The following is a 21,030-nucleotide window of genomic DNA, read 5'->3' as shown; positions in this document are numbered from 1 at the left end:
TAAGAATATTTAGAGTACAGTAAGAATACCCTTCCAATGCTTTTCGCTATTTTTCCACCTCAAAATCTGCGTCTGAAGTTTTAGCATGTTCAAAACATTCGGGCCAGAATGCACTCAGAATACAGTCAGAATTGTTGGCATGCACTTTGAATGGTTTCATTCTGATGGCATTCTGCTTCATTCTACTGCTGGTTTGACTTTGTAGTTTCGTCAAGGATATTGTAGTGACCTGACATTATGCATAGAGTTTTGTGATTTCCGATTTCCATCTGTGAATGTGGCGTGCTGACTGTACGAGAGAACGAGCTGGACTGGTGTATTTTTATTTGAGTCAGAAGCATTGCCAAGCGTATTAAAGCCACTCTGGTGTGCATGTCCATTTCACTTGGTTTATCACAGACACACACACAGACACACACACAGACACACAAGTACTCACCCTGCTGGGCGCTCCCTCTGGGAAGGCAGGAGGACAGCGAGAGAGCGAAGGGAGAAAAAAAGGTTGACGTCAGTGTTGATGAAGGCAACAAGAATCAGTCAGCCAAGGTTAGGCTGAACTATGACTGCTCCTTTCTAATAAAGATGTTATTTATCCAATCTTCCCTCCCCCTCCTTTTCTCGCCACAAAACACTCACACCGTGCGTAATGTGCAAATAGAATCTCTATCTCCTTCTCCTTCCACTCCTACTTTTCTTTCTTTTTCTGTCTTCCCAGCCCTCGCTTATTCATGAGTCCCTTGGCTGCGAGCCTGAAAGAGATAAGCTGGGCGGTGGAGGTGAATGGAAGTTCATTGGAGAAAGGTGCAGCAGAGTCAGCAATCTGAACACTCCAAATGAGGTCCAGAAGGTGAGCTGCTCGATGATATCTGGCTCAGGTAGCGTATGATGGCATTCCAATCATTTGTCAGATTTGTGTGTTTATTAGTTAGCAGGGTACTTCCTGCTTTATGGACCCGGCGACTATGTTTCATAACATCGACCATGGAGGGTGGGCCTTCCTTTTCTATGAACCCGGTCTGAACAAGGGGGTCTAGAAATGTACACGAGCAACCGCACCAACAGGTGGCACCAAACAACTCCTATCTAAGGAGGCAGAGTTTTTCTCCCTGTCACTCACACACACCAGTGAAAGGGCTACATCCTTGTTCATGACAATCCAAAAGAAAGGTGGAGGCCTGGGAAACTGGACACTAAATCATCAACAATGCTTAATACAGTATACAGTACACACTACACAGAGTACATACAGATACTGTATGTGCATCTGTAGACTGGACAATACATCATTTGACTTTTGCCTCAGTTTAATTATTAATTAATAAAGAATTATTTCAAGCTGTTTATTTTTCTGACAAATATTTAGTTTAGCTCATTACTGTAGTATTACTACATAATAAGACATACTACATCATAGTCATACATCATACATAGTGATGGAGACATAGACTTCCTTTACTGTCATTGCACAATAACACAGCAGTAAAATTGCCAATGAAATGTCGTTGCCTGGCTCCCGTATAATAATAAATAATAATAATGTGGTGAATAAATAGATGACATCAGATATAAACAACAATGTACAACTTAAACAGTAAATTGCACAAATAATTTAAATAATTTAGAACAAAAATATCATCTAATGGAATGACATAAAATGTCTCAAAATTGTAGCTATACGCTTATACAGTAGCTATGTTGGTATTGTGGTATGGTAGATATGCATACATTGTGGTATGGTAGTTATGCATAAATTATGTTATGGTAGATATGCATGCATTGTGGTATGGTAGTTATGCATAAATTATGTTATGGTAGATATGCATACATTGTGGTATGGTAGTTATGCATACATTGTGGTATGGTAGATATGCATACATTGTGGTATGGTAGTTATGCATAAATTATGTTATGGTAGATATGCATACATTGTGTTATGGTAGTTATGGATAAATTATGTTATGGTAGATATGCATGCATTGTGGTATGGTAGTTATGCATAAATTATGTTATGGTAGATATGCATACGTACATTGTGGTATGGTAGTTATGCATACATTGTGGTATGGTAGTTATGCATACATTGTGGTATGGTAGTTATGCATACATTGTGTTATGGTAGATATGCATACATTGTGGTATGGTAGTTATGCATAAATTATGTTATGGTAGATATGCATACATTGTGGTATGCTAGTTATGCATGTATTGTGTTATGGTAGATATGCATACATTGTGGTATGCTAGTTATGCATGTATTGTGTTATGGTAGTTTTGACTGTGTCAAGTAAATCGCATGCGTGTTGTTACTGTTTGCTACCTCGGAGATGCTCCGGGTCAAGGTGGTTTCGCTCATCTTTGGAGGCGAGGTGTGCCGACACCCCCAACGCTCCCGTTAGCGCCAGAAGCCCGGAGCCGCCTGCACCAAGAGACAACCCAGACGGGTGCGGCGTGAGGGGGATGCCTGGGGCGTGGTGGGACAGGTGCTGGAGCTGCTGCTGCTGTGGCCACAGGAGAAAGAGGAGGGGCGGTTGGGAAGGGAGGTAATGGGAGACAGAGAGGGAGATGTGATTAGGAAGAAAGGCACCCATTGTGGAACACAATAAGATGGTGGTTATGGTTTGGTTAGGTTAGGTTAGGTTGGGTTAAGTTAGGTTCAGGTTCAGGTTCAGGTTCAGGTTCAGGTTCAGGTTCAGGTTCAGGTTCAGGTTCAGGTTAAGTTAGGGTTAGGTTAGGGTATGTTTAGGTTAGGTTTGTGGGGAAGAAAACATGAAGGAAGTGGAAGGGATGGGAGAGAGACGAGCAGAATAACATTACGGGTGAAAAGAATGAAAAGTGAATGAGAAACGAAGGAAATGGAATCATTAGTAATGCAGGAAGGAAAAGAGGAAATGAAAAGAAGGAGGTGAGATCATGTGATTGATGGAAATGACAGAGGAAGTGATGGAGGGAGGTCAATTAAGGGGGGACAGAGGGAGGGAGGATTATTAGAGGATGGGGGAGACAACAACAGATATGATAAGAAAACAAGAAGGAAGAAAAGGAAGCGAAGAAGGCAAAAGGAGCAGCCAGTGAGAAAAGCTCTTCTCCTGGGGGGCACGTTAGGACGAGTCGTATGTGCACGCACACCTTGGAGACTAGAATGTTTGTAATGCCGGGAAGAACACGGCCCTTTAAGTAGACAGTAATGTGATCACGGCCCCTGACAAGTGGGTGGTGGTGGGGGGGCCCCGTCCGCCGAGGCCATCGGCGTGTAATGTGTGTGCATACATAAGACGAACACGTGACGCCCAACGGCTTCGTCTCAGCCCACTGAACGCAACGCAAGGCTGAGCAACGCTGAATAAAGCTCTGTTTGAAGGTGTCACGTGATCACCTGCTTTATTTTTATGGAGGATAGTATAGTATATCTTCAATTGCCATCGGTCACTCGCCACATGGTCCAGGTTGAATCGCTTAGAGCTTACCACTTCCACACCGAATGGGAGGAGAACTTCTCGTCAGACCGTAATCTAATATTATGTCTCAGTCAACATGACTGTTGCATGCTACGTTGCAGAATACTACGTATAAATTTGACGTCAAATATGTTTGATTGATCATTCTATGATCAATAACACGCCATAAGACAGCCATCATTTATTATTTACTTCATTTTTTTAAATAGAGCGAGGGAGTAATAAGGGAACCACGATATTGTGAAGGATGGATGAAGGATTTTTTTAAAATTAATGTCGACCAATACTGTGTGTGTGGTGGTGGGGGGGCAGAATCGGGGACAATGAATTTTGTTGGGTGTTTGTGCATGGAGGTGACTCACCCCGATGATGGCGTTGAGTTCTGCCATTGTGACCTGCTTGGCCCGCTCCACTGCTTGGACCACCTGTTGCTGGTGCTGAACACACACACACACACACATTAAATACAGAGAATCATGTTGCAATGCACCACTACTATGTCATGCTCTATGTTTCACAATGCAACATGAATAAAGCGCATTATGCACGTACATTGCATAATCATCTCAAAGACATGCTATACAGGATCCTAAAATACTGGCAGGTTTCTACAATGACCCAATGTAATCAGTCACACGCATGTGCACACACGCACACACACACACACACACACACACACACACACACAGTGTCAATATTGATGAAAGTGACAGCACTGTGACCTCCCCGTCTCCAGAGACACACATTCATCACCACATGCTCACACGGGGACCAAAAGAAACATGTCTGCAAATTTGTATTCTGTTGACACACACAGGCACGCGCACGTGCACACATGCGCACGCACGCAAAGGGACGCACACGTCCCCCTTGCATTGTTTGCAGTGTTACACAGGCCTCGGGCAGATTCCTAAATGCCAGCGTTTTCTGACCTGAAAAAAGCTAATTTGGTACAAATCACATCCCGCTGGGGTGCTGCCCCCTTGTGGTTGAAATGTTCATTAGTGAAACACCTACAGTATATATATGGAGAAGAAAAATGCACTTTTTTGGAATGACATCCATCATCCGCAACCCTTATGTGAGACATGAACACACGTCATACTCTTTTCTGCTTTCCAAAGATATAAAAACAGATAAAAAGAGGCAGCTAAGAATGCATGTCGTAGGACACGCCTATGCCGCCACCAAGGCTCCATTTCCATCATGTGAGCTGCATATTATTATTCTTATGCACATTGTTACACCCAAGAACTATGTTACTGATGTAGTGACACCTCATGCCTCATATTTTAGTTTTGGAGGCTAGATGTAGCCTTCCTTTCTATGTTGCTATGTGGCATCAACACACCCAGGAAGGAAGTTATACTAAAATACAAGTATAACATGTTAGCATCAATGGTTGTGTTGCATTACATGCATTCATGACCTGTTTTCATATCTTTAGAACAGAGGTGGGCAAACTTTTGGACTTGTGGGCCGCACTGAGTTAACAAAACTGTGCGGGAGGCCAGAATATCTTTTTTTTATAACACACACTATTTTACGCTTATAATTCTAACAGTCCACCTTGAATTATTTGTCTAATTTTATTTATGTATTATATTTAATATATATTATAATTATATTATTATTATTAATAATATTATATATATATTTAATATGTTATTTTTTTACATATTATATTTAATATATTATTTTTTATACATTTATTATTTATTTATTACATTATATATTATATTTAATCTCTATATTTTATAATTATATTATTATTATTATCATTAATTATATTATACATATCAATTATATTATATTTACTATATTATATTATATTTTATTTAGTTATTATTTATTTATTTTATTTGTATTTTTGTGTTTATTTGTATAATTCTATCTGTAAAAGTGCCAGACTATTAGCTATAATGTTTTAAATATGTTCCATATATCCCTTTTTTTTGAGCACTTTAAACATCAGACCACATCAAACTACAAACTTGAATTTCACATTTATTTAATTTTTTTTATTATTTTTATTTGATTTTTTTTTTTTACTGAATAAGACATCCGACTTGCAAGTCATGTTGCCAGCATGTATGTTAAAAGTTAGAAAGCAACTGGCGGGCCGGATTCAAACGCTTAGTGGGCCGCATGTGGCCCCCGGGCCGTAGTTTGCCCACCCCTGCTTTAGAAGGCCCAGAAAGACAGAAGGATTGTTCATTCATTCATTCATTCATCCATTTTCTACCGCTTATCTTCATGAGAGTCATGGGGGTGCTGGAGCCTATCCCAGCTGTCTTCGGGCGAGAGGCGGGGTTCACCCTGGATTGGTGGCCAGCCAATCACAGGGCACATATAGACAAACAACCATTCACACTCACATTCATACCTATGGACAATTTGGAGTCGCCAATTAACCTAGCATGTTTTTGGAATGTGGGAGGAAACCGGAGTACCCGGAGAAAACCCACGCATGCACGGGGAGAACATGCAAACTCCACACAGAGATGGCCAAGGGTGGAATTGAACTCGGGTCTCCTAGCTGTGAGGCCTGCATGCTAACCACTCTATTGCCGTGCAGCCTCAGAAGGACTGTGGATGATTTTTTTAAAAGTCCACTTTTACTTTAAGAAAGGTTCCCATTGTCATTGTCACTGCAGATGAACTTTGTTATAGGAAGCAGAACAAGAAAGAGATGTCTGCTGACGTTGCGGCTTTGAGGTGGTTGGCAGCCACCTGTAGTTTTGGACGCTGCTTGCCCCGAGAGGTTGCTCCGTAAGTAAGTGGACGGCGTCCTGAAGTGAAGTTGCAGTTAGAACACAATCCCATCTTTGTCAGCGCCAAAAATAAGTAAGGAGTTTGTTTTTCTTGTACTTTGTGTTCTCCACAGTGGTTGTAGCACCAAGCCTTTGTGATAACTTGCAATGAGTCTCTTCCAGCTGTGGAGGAATTGTTGTCATTCAGTCACATTGGAGGCTTTTGTAGCATCAAGGACTTTTGAAGGTCATGCCACAGCATCTCAATGGGATTCAGCTCAGGACTTGGACTAGGCCGCTCCAAAGTCTTCATTTGCTTTGGTGGACTTGCTGCTGTGTTTTGGATCACTGTGGGTGTCCTGAAGCAGCAGACCATCACACTACCACCACCATATTTTACTGTTGCTATGAAATGCTTTTACACCAGACCACAGAGTATTTTCCCAAAGGTCTTGGGGATCATCAAGATGTTTTCTGGCCAAATGGAGACCAGCCTTAATGTTCTTTTGTTCAGCAGTGCTTTTGGTCTTGGAACTCTACCATGCAGGCCGTTTTTGCCCAGTGTCTTTCTTACGGTGGAGTCATGAACACTGACCTTAACTGGGGCAAGTGGGGCCTGCACTTGTTTGGATGTTGTTGTGGGGTCTTTTGTGACCTCTCGGATGAGCCGTGGCTGTTCTCCTGGGTTACTGTGGTTGGCTGGATTCCCAAAGCTTTACCCAACCCCCACCCCAAAAAAGAAAAAAAAACTCTAAAAAGGATCAAGTCATGAGTAGCTGCGCCATTCTTCATGCTTGATGCCAGTGTTTCCAGGAGGCTAGTAGCAATGCTGCTCCAGGTGCTGAAGATGGTTTTCACGGTCTGTAAATCCATCCCCAAATGTTCTCCATTGGATTGAGATGAGGGGAAGACGCAGGATGGTCCAAAAGAGGAAGCTTATTCCTCTTTGTCAAGTGTTGAGAAAGCCAGTCATTACCACACAGGACCTTCAGTCATGAGGGATGCCCCCCGCAACCACTGCCTTGACCTGAAGCTCCATTGTTCTATTGAAGAATGATGATGGTGGATCTTCTTGTCATGCCAGAAAGGTTGGAAGCCATCAGGACTGTAAAGGCAGAAGAAAACCTTCTTCCACCTTTCCGTGTTCCATGTTGTGCTATAACATCTCCTGTATTATTCACACCTGGTTAATAACTACGCCATGGAAAAGATATATACAAAGTACAGTAATCCCTCTTCATGACCCCAGACCCGACCGTGGTAAGTGAACCTCCCGAGAGTACCAAGTATTTTGGGTACTCAGCATTTAGATGGATGATTGGTTAGAGTCCTCTAGACATGAAATAACACCCCTATAGTGACTCCTATTACCCAATAAGACAAAATAAGAGAAATAAAAGACATGAAAGACATAAATCTGACTTGCGGTCATGTCTAGAAGGTAAAATCGAAAAAAAAATGTCAGACGAAAGACAGAAAGGGGATCCTGGTGAAATGAGTGACGCATGTTGATATAGAAATGCAACTAAGACGTGGCGGCAGCCGTGACACTCACCTCTTGGGAGAGGAAAGGGATGATCTGAGCGCAGATGGCACTGAGACGCTTCACAATCTCCGCCTGCGAAGGAAGGAAGGAGAGAAAAGGGGAGAAAAGGGGATACTCAATCACATCACATATGGCCAAGTCATGAGTGCACACTGAACACGGAGCATATGATACGCTTTTGCGGCACATTGAATCTTTGCAGCAGCAGAATGCAAGTTCCTAATGAGCGGGTGGAAGTGTGTGTGTGTGGGGGGGGGGGGGGGGGGGGGGGGTCGTGTTGGGACAGCACAAGCACTCAATAGTAACGTACTTGCAATGTACATCATAAAAGAAGACCCCCACCTTCCTCTTTGTCCCCATAGAAAATCGATGAACACTTCCATTAGGTACACCTGTACAATCAAAGCACATGTCTGCCTTTGCAAACACAGTAATATTTACCACTATGCTAATCAATGGGGGTGCAGTTTGCAGTGGTCATCATCATCATCGGGGTGGATGATCATTATAAGCTGAAATGGGAATGATGATGTCAAACTGATAAGTTTGACAACATTAAAAATAGCGATCGTTTTACAAAAACACTCCTATGAGGAAAGACTGCCCATACTGTGCTGGTGAACAAATCAAACACTCCAAACAGCCTGTCCTAATTTCTCCTGAGCTCACCTGTAAACCAAAACAACCCACAGAGCACACAGCGGCTGCTCGGGGCGTGCGCCCCAATACAGTGCACCAGCAGGTGGCTCCTCCCCTTCTATCCTCTGTTCCACCTGGTACAGTAAACCTCGGATATATCGGATTCAATTGTTCCCACTGGTTTTGTCCGATATAAGCGAAATCCGTTATATGCGTATACCGGAAAATGTCCGTTTTACGCATATATCGGATTTATATCCGGTATATGTGTCACAATCCGCTTCGCCTCCTGTGTGACAGTTTTTGTGTTTCACGTAGTTTGCCTTAGTTCCTGTTTGCATGCTTTTATTTTGTTGTTCTTCCTGTGTTGGTCTGCCCTGTGTCCCGTCACTTTTACTTTCCCGTTCTACGCGCACCTGTTGCCAATTTGATTCTTGTATTTAGTTCAGCCGGGTGCGTCTAGTTTTTGTTGGTTCATTGCATGTTATTCTACGTGTCGTATGCCAGTGCTGCATTTCGCCGAACTTTAAAAATAAAGCAAAGCTTTTTCCTGCACCACCTGCTTCATCTCTGCATCCTGGGGTCGCACCGCAACACCCGCAAGACGAGCCGTGACAGAATGAACCAACCAAACGACGACCTCGCGGAGATGGACTTCTGGACTTTGCAGGTTTTCAAGGCAATGGAGGAGGAGTGCGCACAGTTCACTCCAGAGGAGCTGGAGGACATGGTGTGGGGGCCGGACGGCACGCTGATACCCATGGCGTGGGTGCACCGCGGACACGGCGCTGACACACCAGCCCGGCGACGACGCCGACGCGCGTCTCGGCCGGCTCCAGCAAGGCTTCAGCGGGCGAAGCCGTTTCCTCCCTCACCTCCGCGCCAAGCCGGGGCGCACCCCCCCGCTCACGGTGCTTCGGAGTGCCAGCCCGCGACCAAGCGCAAAGAGGCTCCCACTCCATGCAAGCACGTCAATCTCCCGCCGCCCTCTTCCGGATTCCCGTTGCCTCCGGTGCAACACGAAGAGGAGTATGGCACACTTCCCCCCCCTGTGCCGAACCACGCAGCCCAAGGGATTCCCAAACCCCGGCTCTCGTGCCAAGCTGCGTGGCGCCACAGATTCCCCCAGTGCCCAAGCCACGCAGCTTCAAGGTTTCACAAAACCCGGCTCCCGTGCCAAGTTGCGTGACGCCCCGGATTCCTCCTGTCCCAAAGCCACGCAGCCTCAAGGGTTCCCAAACCCCGGCTCCCGTGCCAAGCTGCGTGACGGCCCAGATCCCTCCTGTCCCAAGGCCGCGCAGCCTCAAGGTTCCCCAAAGCCCGGCTCCCGTGTCAAGCTTTGTGAACCCCCGGATTCCCCCTGTGCCCAAGCCCCCCAAGCCCCAGCATTCCCTGGCTCCCGTGTCCAGCGGCTTGATGCTCCAGACCCCCCCAGTGCCCAAACCCCGCCTGCGGTCCCTTTTAGACCTGGTCCGGGCAGCAGAGCAGGCGGAACTCAAGACCCTCCTCCAGGTCCCCCTCCTCCCGTCCCTGGTTCCACATCCAGCGGCATACGGCGTCTGGAATCCGCCTTCGGAAGGGGGGGCTAGTACGACCAGCCGTGCGTTGGAGGACGCACGTCACACCCCGTCTGTGGAGTGTGGGGATAATGCCCTCTGCTGGTCGCCCAAGGAGGAACAGCCCGCCGGACCGCCAGCGCAACCGGTTCTTCCGGCTAACCGGGATGGGCTGCCCGGTACGTTTCCTCCGGACCAAGACTCACATTCCTCTACCTCTTTTCCACAGTCCAGCCAAGACAGCGGGACTGCCCCTCCTTCTCCGGCGTCACCGAGACCACGGCAGGACGCCGCGCCTCCTCCTCTTCCGGCGTCACCGAGACCACGGCAGGACGCCGCGCCTCCTCCTCTTCCGGCGTCACCGAGACCACGGCAGGACGCCGCGCCTCCTCCTCTTCCGGCGTCACCGAGACCACGGCAGGACGCCGCGCCTCCTCCTCTTCCGGCGTCACCGAGACCACGGCAGGACGCCGCACCGCCTCCTCTTCCGGCGTTACCGAGACCACGGCTGGACGCCACGCCGCCTCCTCCGGCGCAACCTCTTTCACGGCGGGCTGGCCTCCCCTGCCAGGCCCACCACCCTGGCCGCCCCCCAGAGGGGTCCATCCATGGCTTCCGCTGGGCCGGCCGTCATGGGCGTCCTCCAGAGGAGCCCGGTTCCCTTCGGGCTGCTCACCCTTCAGGCCGCCCTCCTGCGTGGCCCTGCCACCCTGGCCGACCTCCGGAGAGGTCCGGCCAGCAGCCCACCTCCAGTCCTCCCACCTCCCTTCCCTTTTCGTTTGCGGACACTTTAGGACGTCTGGGATCTGTCCTTGAGGGGGGGGGGTACTGTCACAATCCGCTTCGCCTCCTGTGTGACAGTTTTTGTGTTTCACGTAGTTTGCCTTAGTTCCTGTTTGCATGCTTTTATTTTGTTGTTCTTCCTGTGTTGGTCTGCCCTGTGTCCCGTCACTTTTACTTTCCCGTTCTACGCGCACCTGTTGCCAATTTGATTCTTGTATTTAGTTCAGCCGGGTGCGTCTAGTTTTTGTTGGTTCATTGCATGTTATTCTACGTGTCGTATGCCAGTGCTGCATTTCGCCGAACTTTAAAAATAAAGCAAAGCTTTTTCCTGCACCACCTGCTTCATCTCTGCATCCTGGGGTCGCACCGCAACACCCGCAAGACGAGCCGTGACAATATGCGTAAATCGGATTTTATCCGTTCTAAAAAGGCACTTCCTTGACTATGTTTCCAATGTACCTGGACGCGCAGGCAACGCTGCAAACGCTGCAAATGACGTCGTATAGCGGCCTGTCACGATTCGGCGAATCGGAGCGCCACGATGCGGCCATCCGATATATGCGAGGGAAATTTAATGGAAATGCATTGGAACGGGACTGGAGATTTTGTCCGAAATAGGCGAAATCCGTTATAAAAAATCCGATATATGCAATGAATTTTTATTGGAAATGCATTACAGAAAAATTGGTTCTTTTTTATCTGTCCGTTGTGAGCGAATTTCCGATATATCCGAGTCCGATATATCCGAGGTTTACTGTAGTAGTCATGTCATGATATTTCATTAGGACTCATCCATCCAATCCTCATTTCTTCCCGTCCTTCTTACCTCCAGGGGTGCACCAACTACACTTACATCGACATTGGAAAAGTAGATACCCGTTATCGGTACCATTTCGCTCCTCGTTTAAAGCATGCTAACAATTTTGGAGTTGGATTCAAAGTGGTGAGCTATTGGATTGCACTTGACTGCATTTGAAACCTTCTTACGGTATTTCAACAGCATTCCAAACATTGTGATTGCATTAGAAAAGCCCGCATCCAACATCTATGAAGTGTTGCCTGTTTCACATCACGTCATGCTGCCAAGGAAAAAAGGAGCCAAGAATTTCAAATGGTCTGATTCTCTGAATGTTTTGTACTTTTTCCATTCCGGATGGTTCTGCTTGATTTGTGCTGATTTTGTACACGTGTTGCAGGCGTGACAGTCATGTGATCAGTGATTGGACACCATGACAAGTGTGTGTGTGTCTGACATGCTAATATCTAGCAGCGCCTCAAGAACAGTCTGTCCTTGTCGTGGAGCTAATTCTTCCTTTCTCCTCGCTAACCTCACTTCCTACTTCCTGTGTTGTCTTTGTCTGAGGGATCCTTTTGTCTTTTTTAAAAGTACTTCTGTTGTCTCACCTCCACTTTATCTCTAATACACTTCAAGCCTCTCTCTCTCTCTCTGTCTTGCCAATTGGCAGCATATCTGCCCTCAGGTGTTTATGGACCCCTCCCGCTCCCCCCCATCTCTTCTTTGTATGTGTTCCAGCCTCCATCCGTGCCGCCTGTGCCAGGGCCTGTGCCAGGGCTCCCCGATGGCTGCGCCTTGGCAGGGTGGAGGACAGGATCTGTGCTTGTGTTGTTTGTGACACCTGACTTGGTCTCAGCTGAGCTCGCTTTTATTATGCTGCAAAACCCCCGCTGGCTTATTGGCTGCTGTCACTCCTGACACTCTTCTCAGATATTCGTTTACCCCCCCACCCGTTCCACTCCACCAAATCCAACGCACGTGGGACGTCGGTATCACTTGTCAATCTCTGCTTGAACGTCCGTGCTCTGTACCTGGAAGCACCAAAGTAAGGCGGTGGTCATGCTGCCGCCCTCCATCACCAAGAGGCATGCCCATAAAGGATCAGTACTGCATAGACGCAAACTAGTTTTTCCATCCATGATGCCTCCCAAGCATGCAACACTCTTCTGATCTCAGTGTGCTGAGCAAAAGGAAAGTCAAAGTGAAAATTGACACGGTAAAATGCTAAGAAAGTGGAGAAACACCGAGCGTCATCAGCGGCACGGAGGCTTCAAGCTGCCCAAACAGGACATGAAGGACAAAGATGGTATCAATGAAGATTGAAAGATCTGCTCCTATGAAAGGGACAGTGATAACTAAGCAGTATAGTGCTCTCATTAGTGATACTTTCTCCTCCAGTAAACATGTCTTCCCTGCCTTTGCAACGCCCCTTTCAGGGTGCAGGATATTCCACATTTCTAGGACTGCATTTTATGTTCTTCATGAGTTCTGTGTACAGCGAAGGTCACTCAGCAATATTTAGTTCCGACTTACACTAAACCTCAGAGGAGCAGAACTTAGACTGGAGACTAGCCTTGGCCTTCGAGTCTCAAGACCGCATGGGAACCAGGACTAACATTCCAATTCTCTGGGGATCGTTCCAAAGGCTTTATTTGATTCATGATGATGGTGAGGAAGCGTACCACAACAGTCGCTGTAATTAGCCACGTCCAATGAATGCAACACATGAATAACGCTGCCAAAGGGAAACTCTTCACACTTGCTAACATGGCGGAGCCCCAGCCTCATTTTTGTATCTTCAATCAGAGTTTGGCAACTTGCTCATTGAATTGTTTCCAGATTGCAAGAGCGTTTGCCAAATAAAAGATGGCTGGCCCCCAGATGGTGTGCATTCAAACACGCACCCTTCGTTAGCCTCTGATCATCCTCAAGACCGACCTCCCCCCCCCCTTAATCCTAGCCGCCATGTAGTAAGGACAGAAAAAAGTCATGGAAACAGACAAACAATCAGTTCTGTTGCTGTTGACCTTGATTTTCTAGTATTTCCAGATGGAGCAGCCCAACCCAACACAACAGTCTTGGGGTCTGGGACCTCAAGGCGGTGCCCAACTACCACGTCATGATAAAACTGCCATGGAATGACATGAAACCAAAAGTCCTGTCATCGACTCCACTCATGTGACAGAGATAATGTTGGTTTACATCGTTCCTTGTTCAAAGCAGACCTCCATACTCGCCATACAGACGTTAGGCTTGACTCCTCCCACAAGGATCCCATTTCAGGTGTACAGCAGCAACGGTACAAGAGCACACAAGAGCAGAGGAAGTGCTAAGTCATTTGAACACAAATCAGTTATGTACAATATGCACAATAAGTTATGTACACAATTTACAGCTGTGTACGGGTTGGTCAAGCCACAGGTTTATTGCATGGTTAGTGCACGGTTTATTGCATACTTTATTGCACGGTTATTGCACAGTTTATTACGTACTTTATTGCATGGTTCATTTCATACTCTATTGCATGGTTATTGCACAGTTTATTTCATACTTTATTGCATGGTTATTGCGCGGTTTATTACATACTTTATTGCATGGTTAATTTCATACTTTATTGCATGGTTATTGCACGGTTCATTACATACTTTATTGCATGGTTAATTTCATACTTAATTGCATGGTTATTGCACGGTTTATTACATACTTTATTGCATGGTTAATTTCATACTTTATTGCATGGTTATTGCACGGTTTATTACATACTTTATTGCATGGTTAATTTCATACTTTATTGCATGGTTGTTGCACGGTTTATTACATACTTTATTGCATGGTTAATTTCATACTTTATTGCATGGTTATTGCACAGTTTATTACATACTTTATTGCATAGTCTTTGCATGGTTATTGTAAAGGATTTTTGCAGCAGTTATGTTCGGCTGATCCGTAACCGTGTCAAATGATCTCGCAAGATGATACCTGCATAGGATTTGATCTTGCAGTGGTCATCAAAACATGAGGCTTGCTAAGACATAAACAGCTAACAGCATGTCCAACTATAATTATTGTCTATAACGTGTTTTGTGGGTGTCTGGAAGGAGTGAATTGGATTTCCATTATTTTCTATGGGAAAACTTGCTTTGGTTAGAGTCCGTTTTAGTTTGAGTTGGACGGGATTCATGATGCTAACCAAGGCAGCACTTGTAATCATGCTACATAGGGAAAGGAGTGCCTGTGTGCGTGTCCAGTTAGCTTGCTAAATATTGAATTATTCATGCATAAATCCGTATCAGTACTATACACACACACACTCCTAGAAATGTATGATGTAATGAGGACGTGTCCTTGCAACTGTATATGTGTGCGTGTGTATGTGTGTGTGTGTGTGCGATGACGACCATGATGAGACTGGCCGTGACTGACAGGCTGGCTCATCATACAGATGAGGGTGTTTGTGTGGCCAGTACGTGCAAGAGACAGTTTTCCCTGTCCACCTCCTTTTTTGTCGTCATCCCCCAATGGAGGCAACATGTGCTGTGATGAAGGAGGAGGAGGAGGAACGCCTAGAAAGGAAACGGCAGGAAAAAAGGAAAAGAGAGGCTAATAATGGAGAAATGAAAAAGGAAGCAGTGGCGCTGTGTGTTTGTGGGGGTGGGGGAACGGGGGGGGGGGCAGGCTGGAAAAGGAACAGTGTGGAGAAGGAAAGAGAGCGAGAGGAGCAGTGAGGAAGAGGAGGGTGAATACCGTAATAATGGCTGAGTGTGAGAGCTGTTGGAGGAAGCGAGGGAGCGGCTGAGCCAGGAAAAGAACAAAATGAGGCTGAGGGCACTCAGACAGATAGAATTAGACACACTGTGTGTGTGTGTGCGTGTGTGTGTGTGTGTGTGTGGCTGGTGACTATACTACTATATTGACGACAAAGGTGTCCCCATGTTGCACCTCCACTATCTGTATATATATATATATAATATATATACATATATATATATACCTTAGAGATTTAGCAACTTTATTATGCTACTGCATCAACTCGAGTACTACTTCATCTGAATATTTACTACACACTCTGACCTCTAGTCACTCTAGGTTATGTACATCCATACACATATTTACTGCAAACCTGCAAACATTCCTAGCATGTTCCTATGTACTTTCAATTGAGAACCTTTTCAGACAAAAAGTGAATAAATGTATGGATTGTTGGATGAAAAAAACAAGCTTTGTTTCTTCCTCCTCCTTTCTGTCAATTGTACTATGTGATGTATTCCAATATACACACACGTGTTCAACCATTACCATCACCATAGCGTCATCAAATAGCACACGTGTTTACACAGTTACTTTTCATTCATTAGAAACATATGTACGATACATGACTATTATTCTGTTATCTACTTTTCCAAAGTAGATGTAAGTGTAGTTGGTGCACACCTGGAGGTAAGAAGGACTGGAAGAAATGAGGATTGGATGGATGAGTCCAAATGAAATTTCATGACATGACTACTACCAGGAGAACCAGAGGATAGAGGGGGAGGAGCCACCTGCTGGGGCCCAGCAAGGTGCACTGTATTGGGGCACACGCTCTAGGTGGCACAGGTTCTTTGGTACAACATCCTTCCTCTTATTATGCTCATTTTCCATCCCTTTGTATTTAGTTGTGGACTCCTAAGAGCAGTTCAGGAGTGCTCAGGAGGACTACTCAGGTAGAGCCACTGATTGTGATGGCGTATGCCCTTTACAGATAAAAATTTATTAATCTTTCTGGTAGGGAATCAGGAACTCCAACCACTTGTGTCTGATGTTTGCCTCGTTAGGAATTCAGGTAACAAGCAACATGAACCAATTTTATAATCCAAAATATCCACAACGCTGATACATTAACGCTATGAAATCATAATGGACTTCCAAGGACACCCCCATCCTCATGACCTGACAAACATAAAAACCCGACACAATGTGATGAATTGGTGCCTCTCACTGACGACCTCGCTCCCGACACAAAGAACTACTCCAAAGAGCCTCAATCTAATCAAATCATTTATGCAGTGAACGTGGAAGCCCTCGGGGGCATAAACAAGCCAGGCTTTAAGAAATGAAAGGAACGTCTTTTACATCATTTCATTGAAGTCTTTGACAGGAAAAGCATTCTTTTGACTAAAGAATCTGATGTACAAATATCAAATACTTTGTACTGCATGCGTTCCCTTGGAGAACGCTAGCCTGAATGCTGTCTTTGTAATGAGAGAGTAATAACTGTAAAGACGCTGGGGTGTTTATTGGAGGTCGGCCATATCGGGGCACGGGGGAGGGGTGGGGGGGTCTTCTTGACCTCCTGATTGCTAATGTCTAATGACAGCTCTAACGTGTCTTCTTCATTAAAAAAGACTAAAAGTCCCATCAAGACCACATCATACCATCAACACCTTGAAGGTGTCATATGTCATATGAACAAAACAGATAATAAAGAAATAAAACAGGCACCACACAATTCATATATTCTTAGGAAAAAAGCAGTATTGCAATCATTATTACTACTAATAACATCATTATTATTGATTATGGCCGTATGTTAGGGCCATATTGATAAAACTATCTGAGATTAGGAGAATAAAGTTGTACGTTTATCTCGTACATTTACAACTTTATTGAATACATTTAGAATAGTATTCAAATTTCTATGAGAATAAAGCCAACATGCTACGTAAAACAAATAGATATGGAAGAACAGATGACATGGGGGGAATCTTCTTTAGCCAACAGGCTAACCTGGGAGTGTAATGTTAGCGCCCTAGCATCACATCGCTATGCTAGCCAATGTGCTACCTAAAACAAATGGGTATAGAAGAACGGATGACATTCGGGGGGAATCTTATTTAGCCAACAGGCTAACCTGGGAGTGTAATGTTAGCACTTTATCATCATATCGCAATGCTAGCCAACATGGAGAAAAAAGGTCTTTCTGCTATTTTGGAATATCATGAAAAAAAGCGACGAGAGTGAATAGAAAAAAGAAACTATTAATAAACAAATAATGAAAAATTACAGATAAGAAATAAAAACAATAAAATAACAAAGTCAAAAGAAGAATAGAGGAAAAGGTCATTCTAAAAAAACAAATAAAATAAAAAAATACAAAATTAAAAAATAATGTCAAAATTTTAAGAGAAAAAAAGTCATTCCAACAATAAGAAATAAAAATACAATATAATTGATAATTCAGAGAAAGTCATATTCTAACCAAAAACAAAATAAAATGAAAATATTTAGAGAAACAAGTCATAAAAAAGTTGCCATTTTACAAATAATAATAATAATACAAATAAAATATATTGATTATCCACTTCATTTTCATTGATTGATTACATCCCAGTCCTGGTGTCCACCACACATTGAAGTCTTCCCACGTTTTCAGTGCACTTCTAGGACCACATCAGCACCTTCTGTCCTTCTGTATCTCATTCTTCTATCCCTTTTACCTCCTTCTTCTAAATGTTTCCACAAATCTCTCTCTCCTGTTATCTCACTCCTTTGCTCTTCCTCCCCGCCTTCTTTTTCATGCTCTCATCTCTTTTTGCTTCATCTCTTTGCCCCTGCCTCTCTTACCCCTCCCTTCCCTTCCCTTCCTCCTCTGGGCATCCTGCCAGCTCCTCTTCCCTGGCACCACGCCACCCCCCCCCCCCTCTTTCTTCTGATTGATGGCCCTGCTGTTAGGAGAGAGAAGAAGGGAACAGGGAGGAAGGAGGGAAGAAAGGGGGCGCAGCAAAGCATACGCAAGCACCAAAGGACACACACTGAAACACTACTAACAATCTCCGACACACACAGCACGTATAAATACAGCTAAACACACAGAATGAGGCACGCAGCCAAGAAGGCCGCACAGAAGAAGCAATCCAAACACAGCAGAGAAGAGCACACATACAGTACAAAGAGCTGTGTGCACAGCGAGCACAGCGAGCAAAGCCTCCCAGCGTGAAAGCAATGAGCATGCACACACACACACACACACAGCGGCAACCATCGGCGTAGAACCAGGACAAGACAGGCAGGGAAGAAGAAGAAAAAAAAGAAGAACAAGAAAACATTTCCACCCAGAAAAAATGCTGAATGACAGCTCGCCTCTCTCACACGTTTAATTGGACATCACGGCGCCGCCGTCTTTCATCCAAAATGTAGGATTTACATCATGGAAGAGGCGGAATACATTACATCATGGTGCCCCCCCCCAACACCACCACCACCATGATTTCACAGGCCACAACTGATGATGCCTCCACAAAGTCCACACATCTTCTACACAAACTTGTTTTTTTCTGGGGTCTGCAAGCGCGAGACCCTCATTCCAATGGCGCTCCAACAGTGGTTGCAGCCCAACAAGCCACCTTGCCCTCCCCCTATCACACACTCCCTGCCTGTATTAGAACTCCAGCTATTAGTCATAGCCGCACGGTGCCAGCTCGCCAGCTTGCTCTGACAGCCTGCGTAGCTCCCTGCAACGCTGTCAAATGCACATGCGTGTGCACACGCAGCATATTTATGGACGCTGGAAAGAAACAATACAGGTTTTGGGGAAAGCACCAACTATCCATCAGTCAGCTACAGACGTGCTAGCTGTAATTTTGTTACAGTTTTGTTACGGTTTTATCAATTTTTGTTGGTTTGTGTTCAAAATAACTTGGAAACCTCTAACAAATTTGGATGGCATTTTCAGGAATCGTGGGAAATGGGATATGGAAGAACGGATGACATTCCTGGGGGGATCTTCTTTAGCCAACAGGCTAACCTGGGAGTGTAATGTTAGCACCCTAGCATCACATAGCTATGCTAGCCAACATGCTACGTAAAACAAATGTGATATGGAAGAAAGGATGACATTCTGGGGGGGGGGGGGGGGGGGGGGTTCCTTTAGCCAACAGGCTAACCTAGTATGATGTTCATGTTAAAATGGGAGTGTAATGTTAGCACCCTAGCATCACATCGCTATGCTAGCCAACATGCTATGTAAAACAAACGTGATATGGAAGAAAGGATGACATTCTGGGGGGGGGGGGGGGGGGGGTTCCTTTAGCCAACAGGCTAACCTAGTATGATGTTCATGTTAAAATGGGAGTGTAATGTTTGCACCCTAGCATCACATCGCTATGCTAGCCAACATGCTATGTAAAACAAATGTGATATGGAAGAAAGGATGACATTCTGGGAGGGGGGGGTCTTCTTTAGCCAACAGGCTAACCTAGTATGATGTTCATGTTAAAATGGGAGTGTAATGTTAGCGCCCTAGCATCACATCGCTATGCTAGCCAACATGCTACATAAAACAAATGTGATATGGAAGAAAGGATGACATTCTGTGGGGGGTTGGGGATCTTCTTTAGCCAACAGGCTAACCTAGTATGATGGTCATGTTAAAATTGGAGTGTAATGTTAGCAAACTAGCATCACATAGCTATGCTAGCCAACATGCTACGTAAAACAAATGTGATATGGAAGAAAGGATGACATTCTGTGGGGGTCTTCTTTAGCCAACAGGCTAACCTAGTATGATGGTCATGTTAAAATTGGAGTGTAATGTTAGCAAACTAGCATCACATAGCTATGCTAGCCAACATGCTATGTAAAACAAATGTGATATGGAAGAAAGGATGACATTCTGGGGGGGGGGGGGTTCCTTTAGCCAACAGGCTAACCTAGTATGATGTTCATGTTAAAATGGGAGTGTAATGTTTGCACCCTAGCATCACATCGCTATGCTAGCCAACATGCTATGTAAAACAAATGTGATATGGAAGAAAGGATGACATTCTGGGAGGGGGGGTCTTCTTTAGCCAACAGGCTAACCTAGTATGATGTTCATGTTAAAATGGGAGTGTAATGTTAGCGCCCTAGCATCACATCGCTATGCTAGCCAACATGCTACATAAAACAAATGTGATATGGAAGAAAGGATGACATTCTGTGGGGGGTTGGGGATCTTCTTTAGCCAACAGGCTAACCTAGTACTGCGGTACTTGTCCATTCATTTGTAAGTATTTGGGCATCTTTTTCTGCATGTAAAACTATAATTATAAATAATTATGGCTTATAAAATGTGTTTTGTGTGAACATTTTGGGTGTCTGGAACGGATGAGTTGGAATTAGAATATTTTCTATGGGAAAACTTGCCTTGGTTAAAAACCGTTTTGGTTTGAGTCAGACCTTCTGGAAGTGATTAAATGGCTATTATGCTCATTGTGGGCCCTTTGTATTTTGTTGTGGACTCCTATAGAGCAGCTACGCACCATAACCAGCACACAAAGCTTTCTAGATCTTCCACAATCTGTACCTATTTCAGCTGGATTTCCTTGGATTTGCGCTTCCCACCAATGTATAATTATGTATTCCATCCATGACCCACCTCCAGGCACGCCCACTCCGCTGTGGTTGGCCAATTCGTGAGTACTTGAAATGACTTTGTGTAGAGAACAGTATATGAGTTGATAATAAAGGTGATGTATCGTTTTAA

At 44.8% G+C, this 21,030-nt stretch overlaps 1 protein-coding gene across 4 annotated transcripts in view; it reads right to left on the bottom strand.

Moving 5' to 3' along the window:
- tle2b (TLE family member 2, transcriptional corepressor b) overlaps positions 1-21,030 on the bottom strand; it is an 88,122-nt gene that overhangs the window by 21,573 nt on the left and 45,519 nt on the right. For 3 of the 4 annotated variants that reach the window (XM_058074025.1, XM_058074027.1, XM_058074028.1), the window contains 4 exons: positions 7,764-7,826; positions 3,818-3,892; positions 2,318-2,498; positions 440-456 (listed from right to left, as the gene is read on the bottom strand). In XM_058074025.1, coding sequence (XP_057930008.1) covers positions 440-456; positions 2,318-2,498; positions 3,818-3,892; positions 7,764-7,826 — 336 coding nt within the window. The remainder of the gene's footprint in view (positions 1-439; positions 457-2,317; positions 2,499-3,817; positions 3,893-7,763; positions 7,827-21,030) is intronic. The other variant, XM_058074026.1, reaches the window with a different exon arrangement.

Source organism: Doryrhamphus excisus, chromosome 5 (genome assembly GCF_030265055.1).
Source record: "Doryrhamphus excisus isolate RoL2022-K1 chromosome 5, RoL_Dexc_1.0, whole genome shotgun sequence".
NCBI classification, from domain to species: domain Eukaryota; kingdom Metazoa; phylum Chordata; class Actinopteri; order Syngnathiformes; family Syngnathidae; genus Doryrhamphus; species Doryrhamphus excisus.
This window is presented reverse-complemented; position numbering and strand designations above follow the sequence as displayed.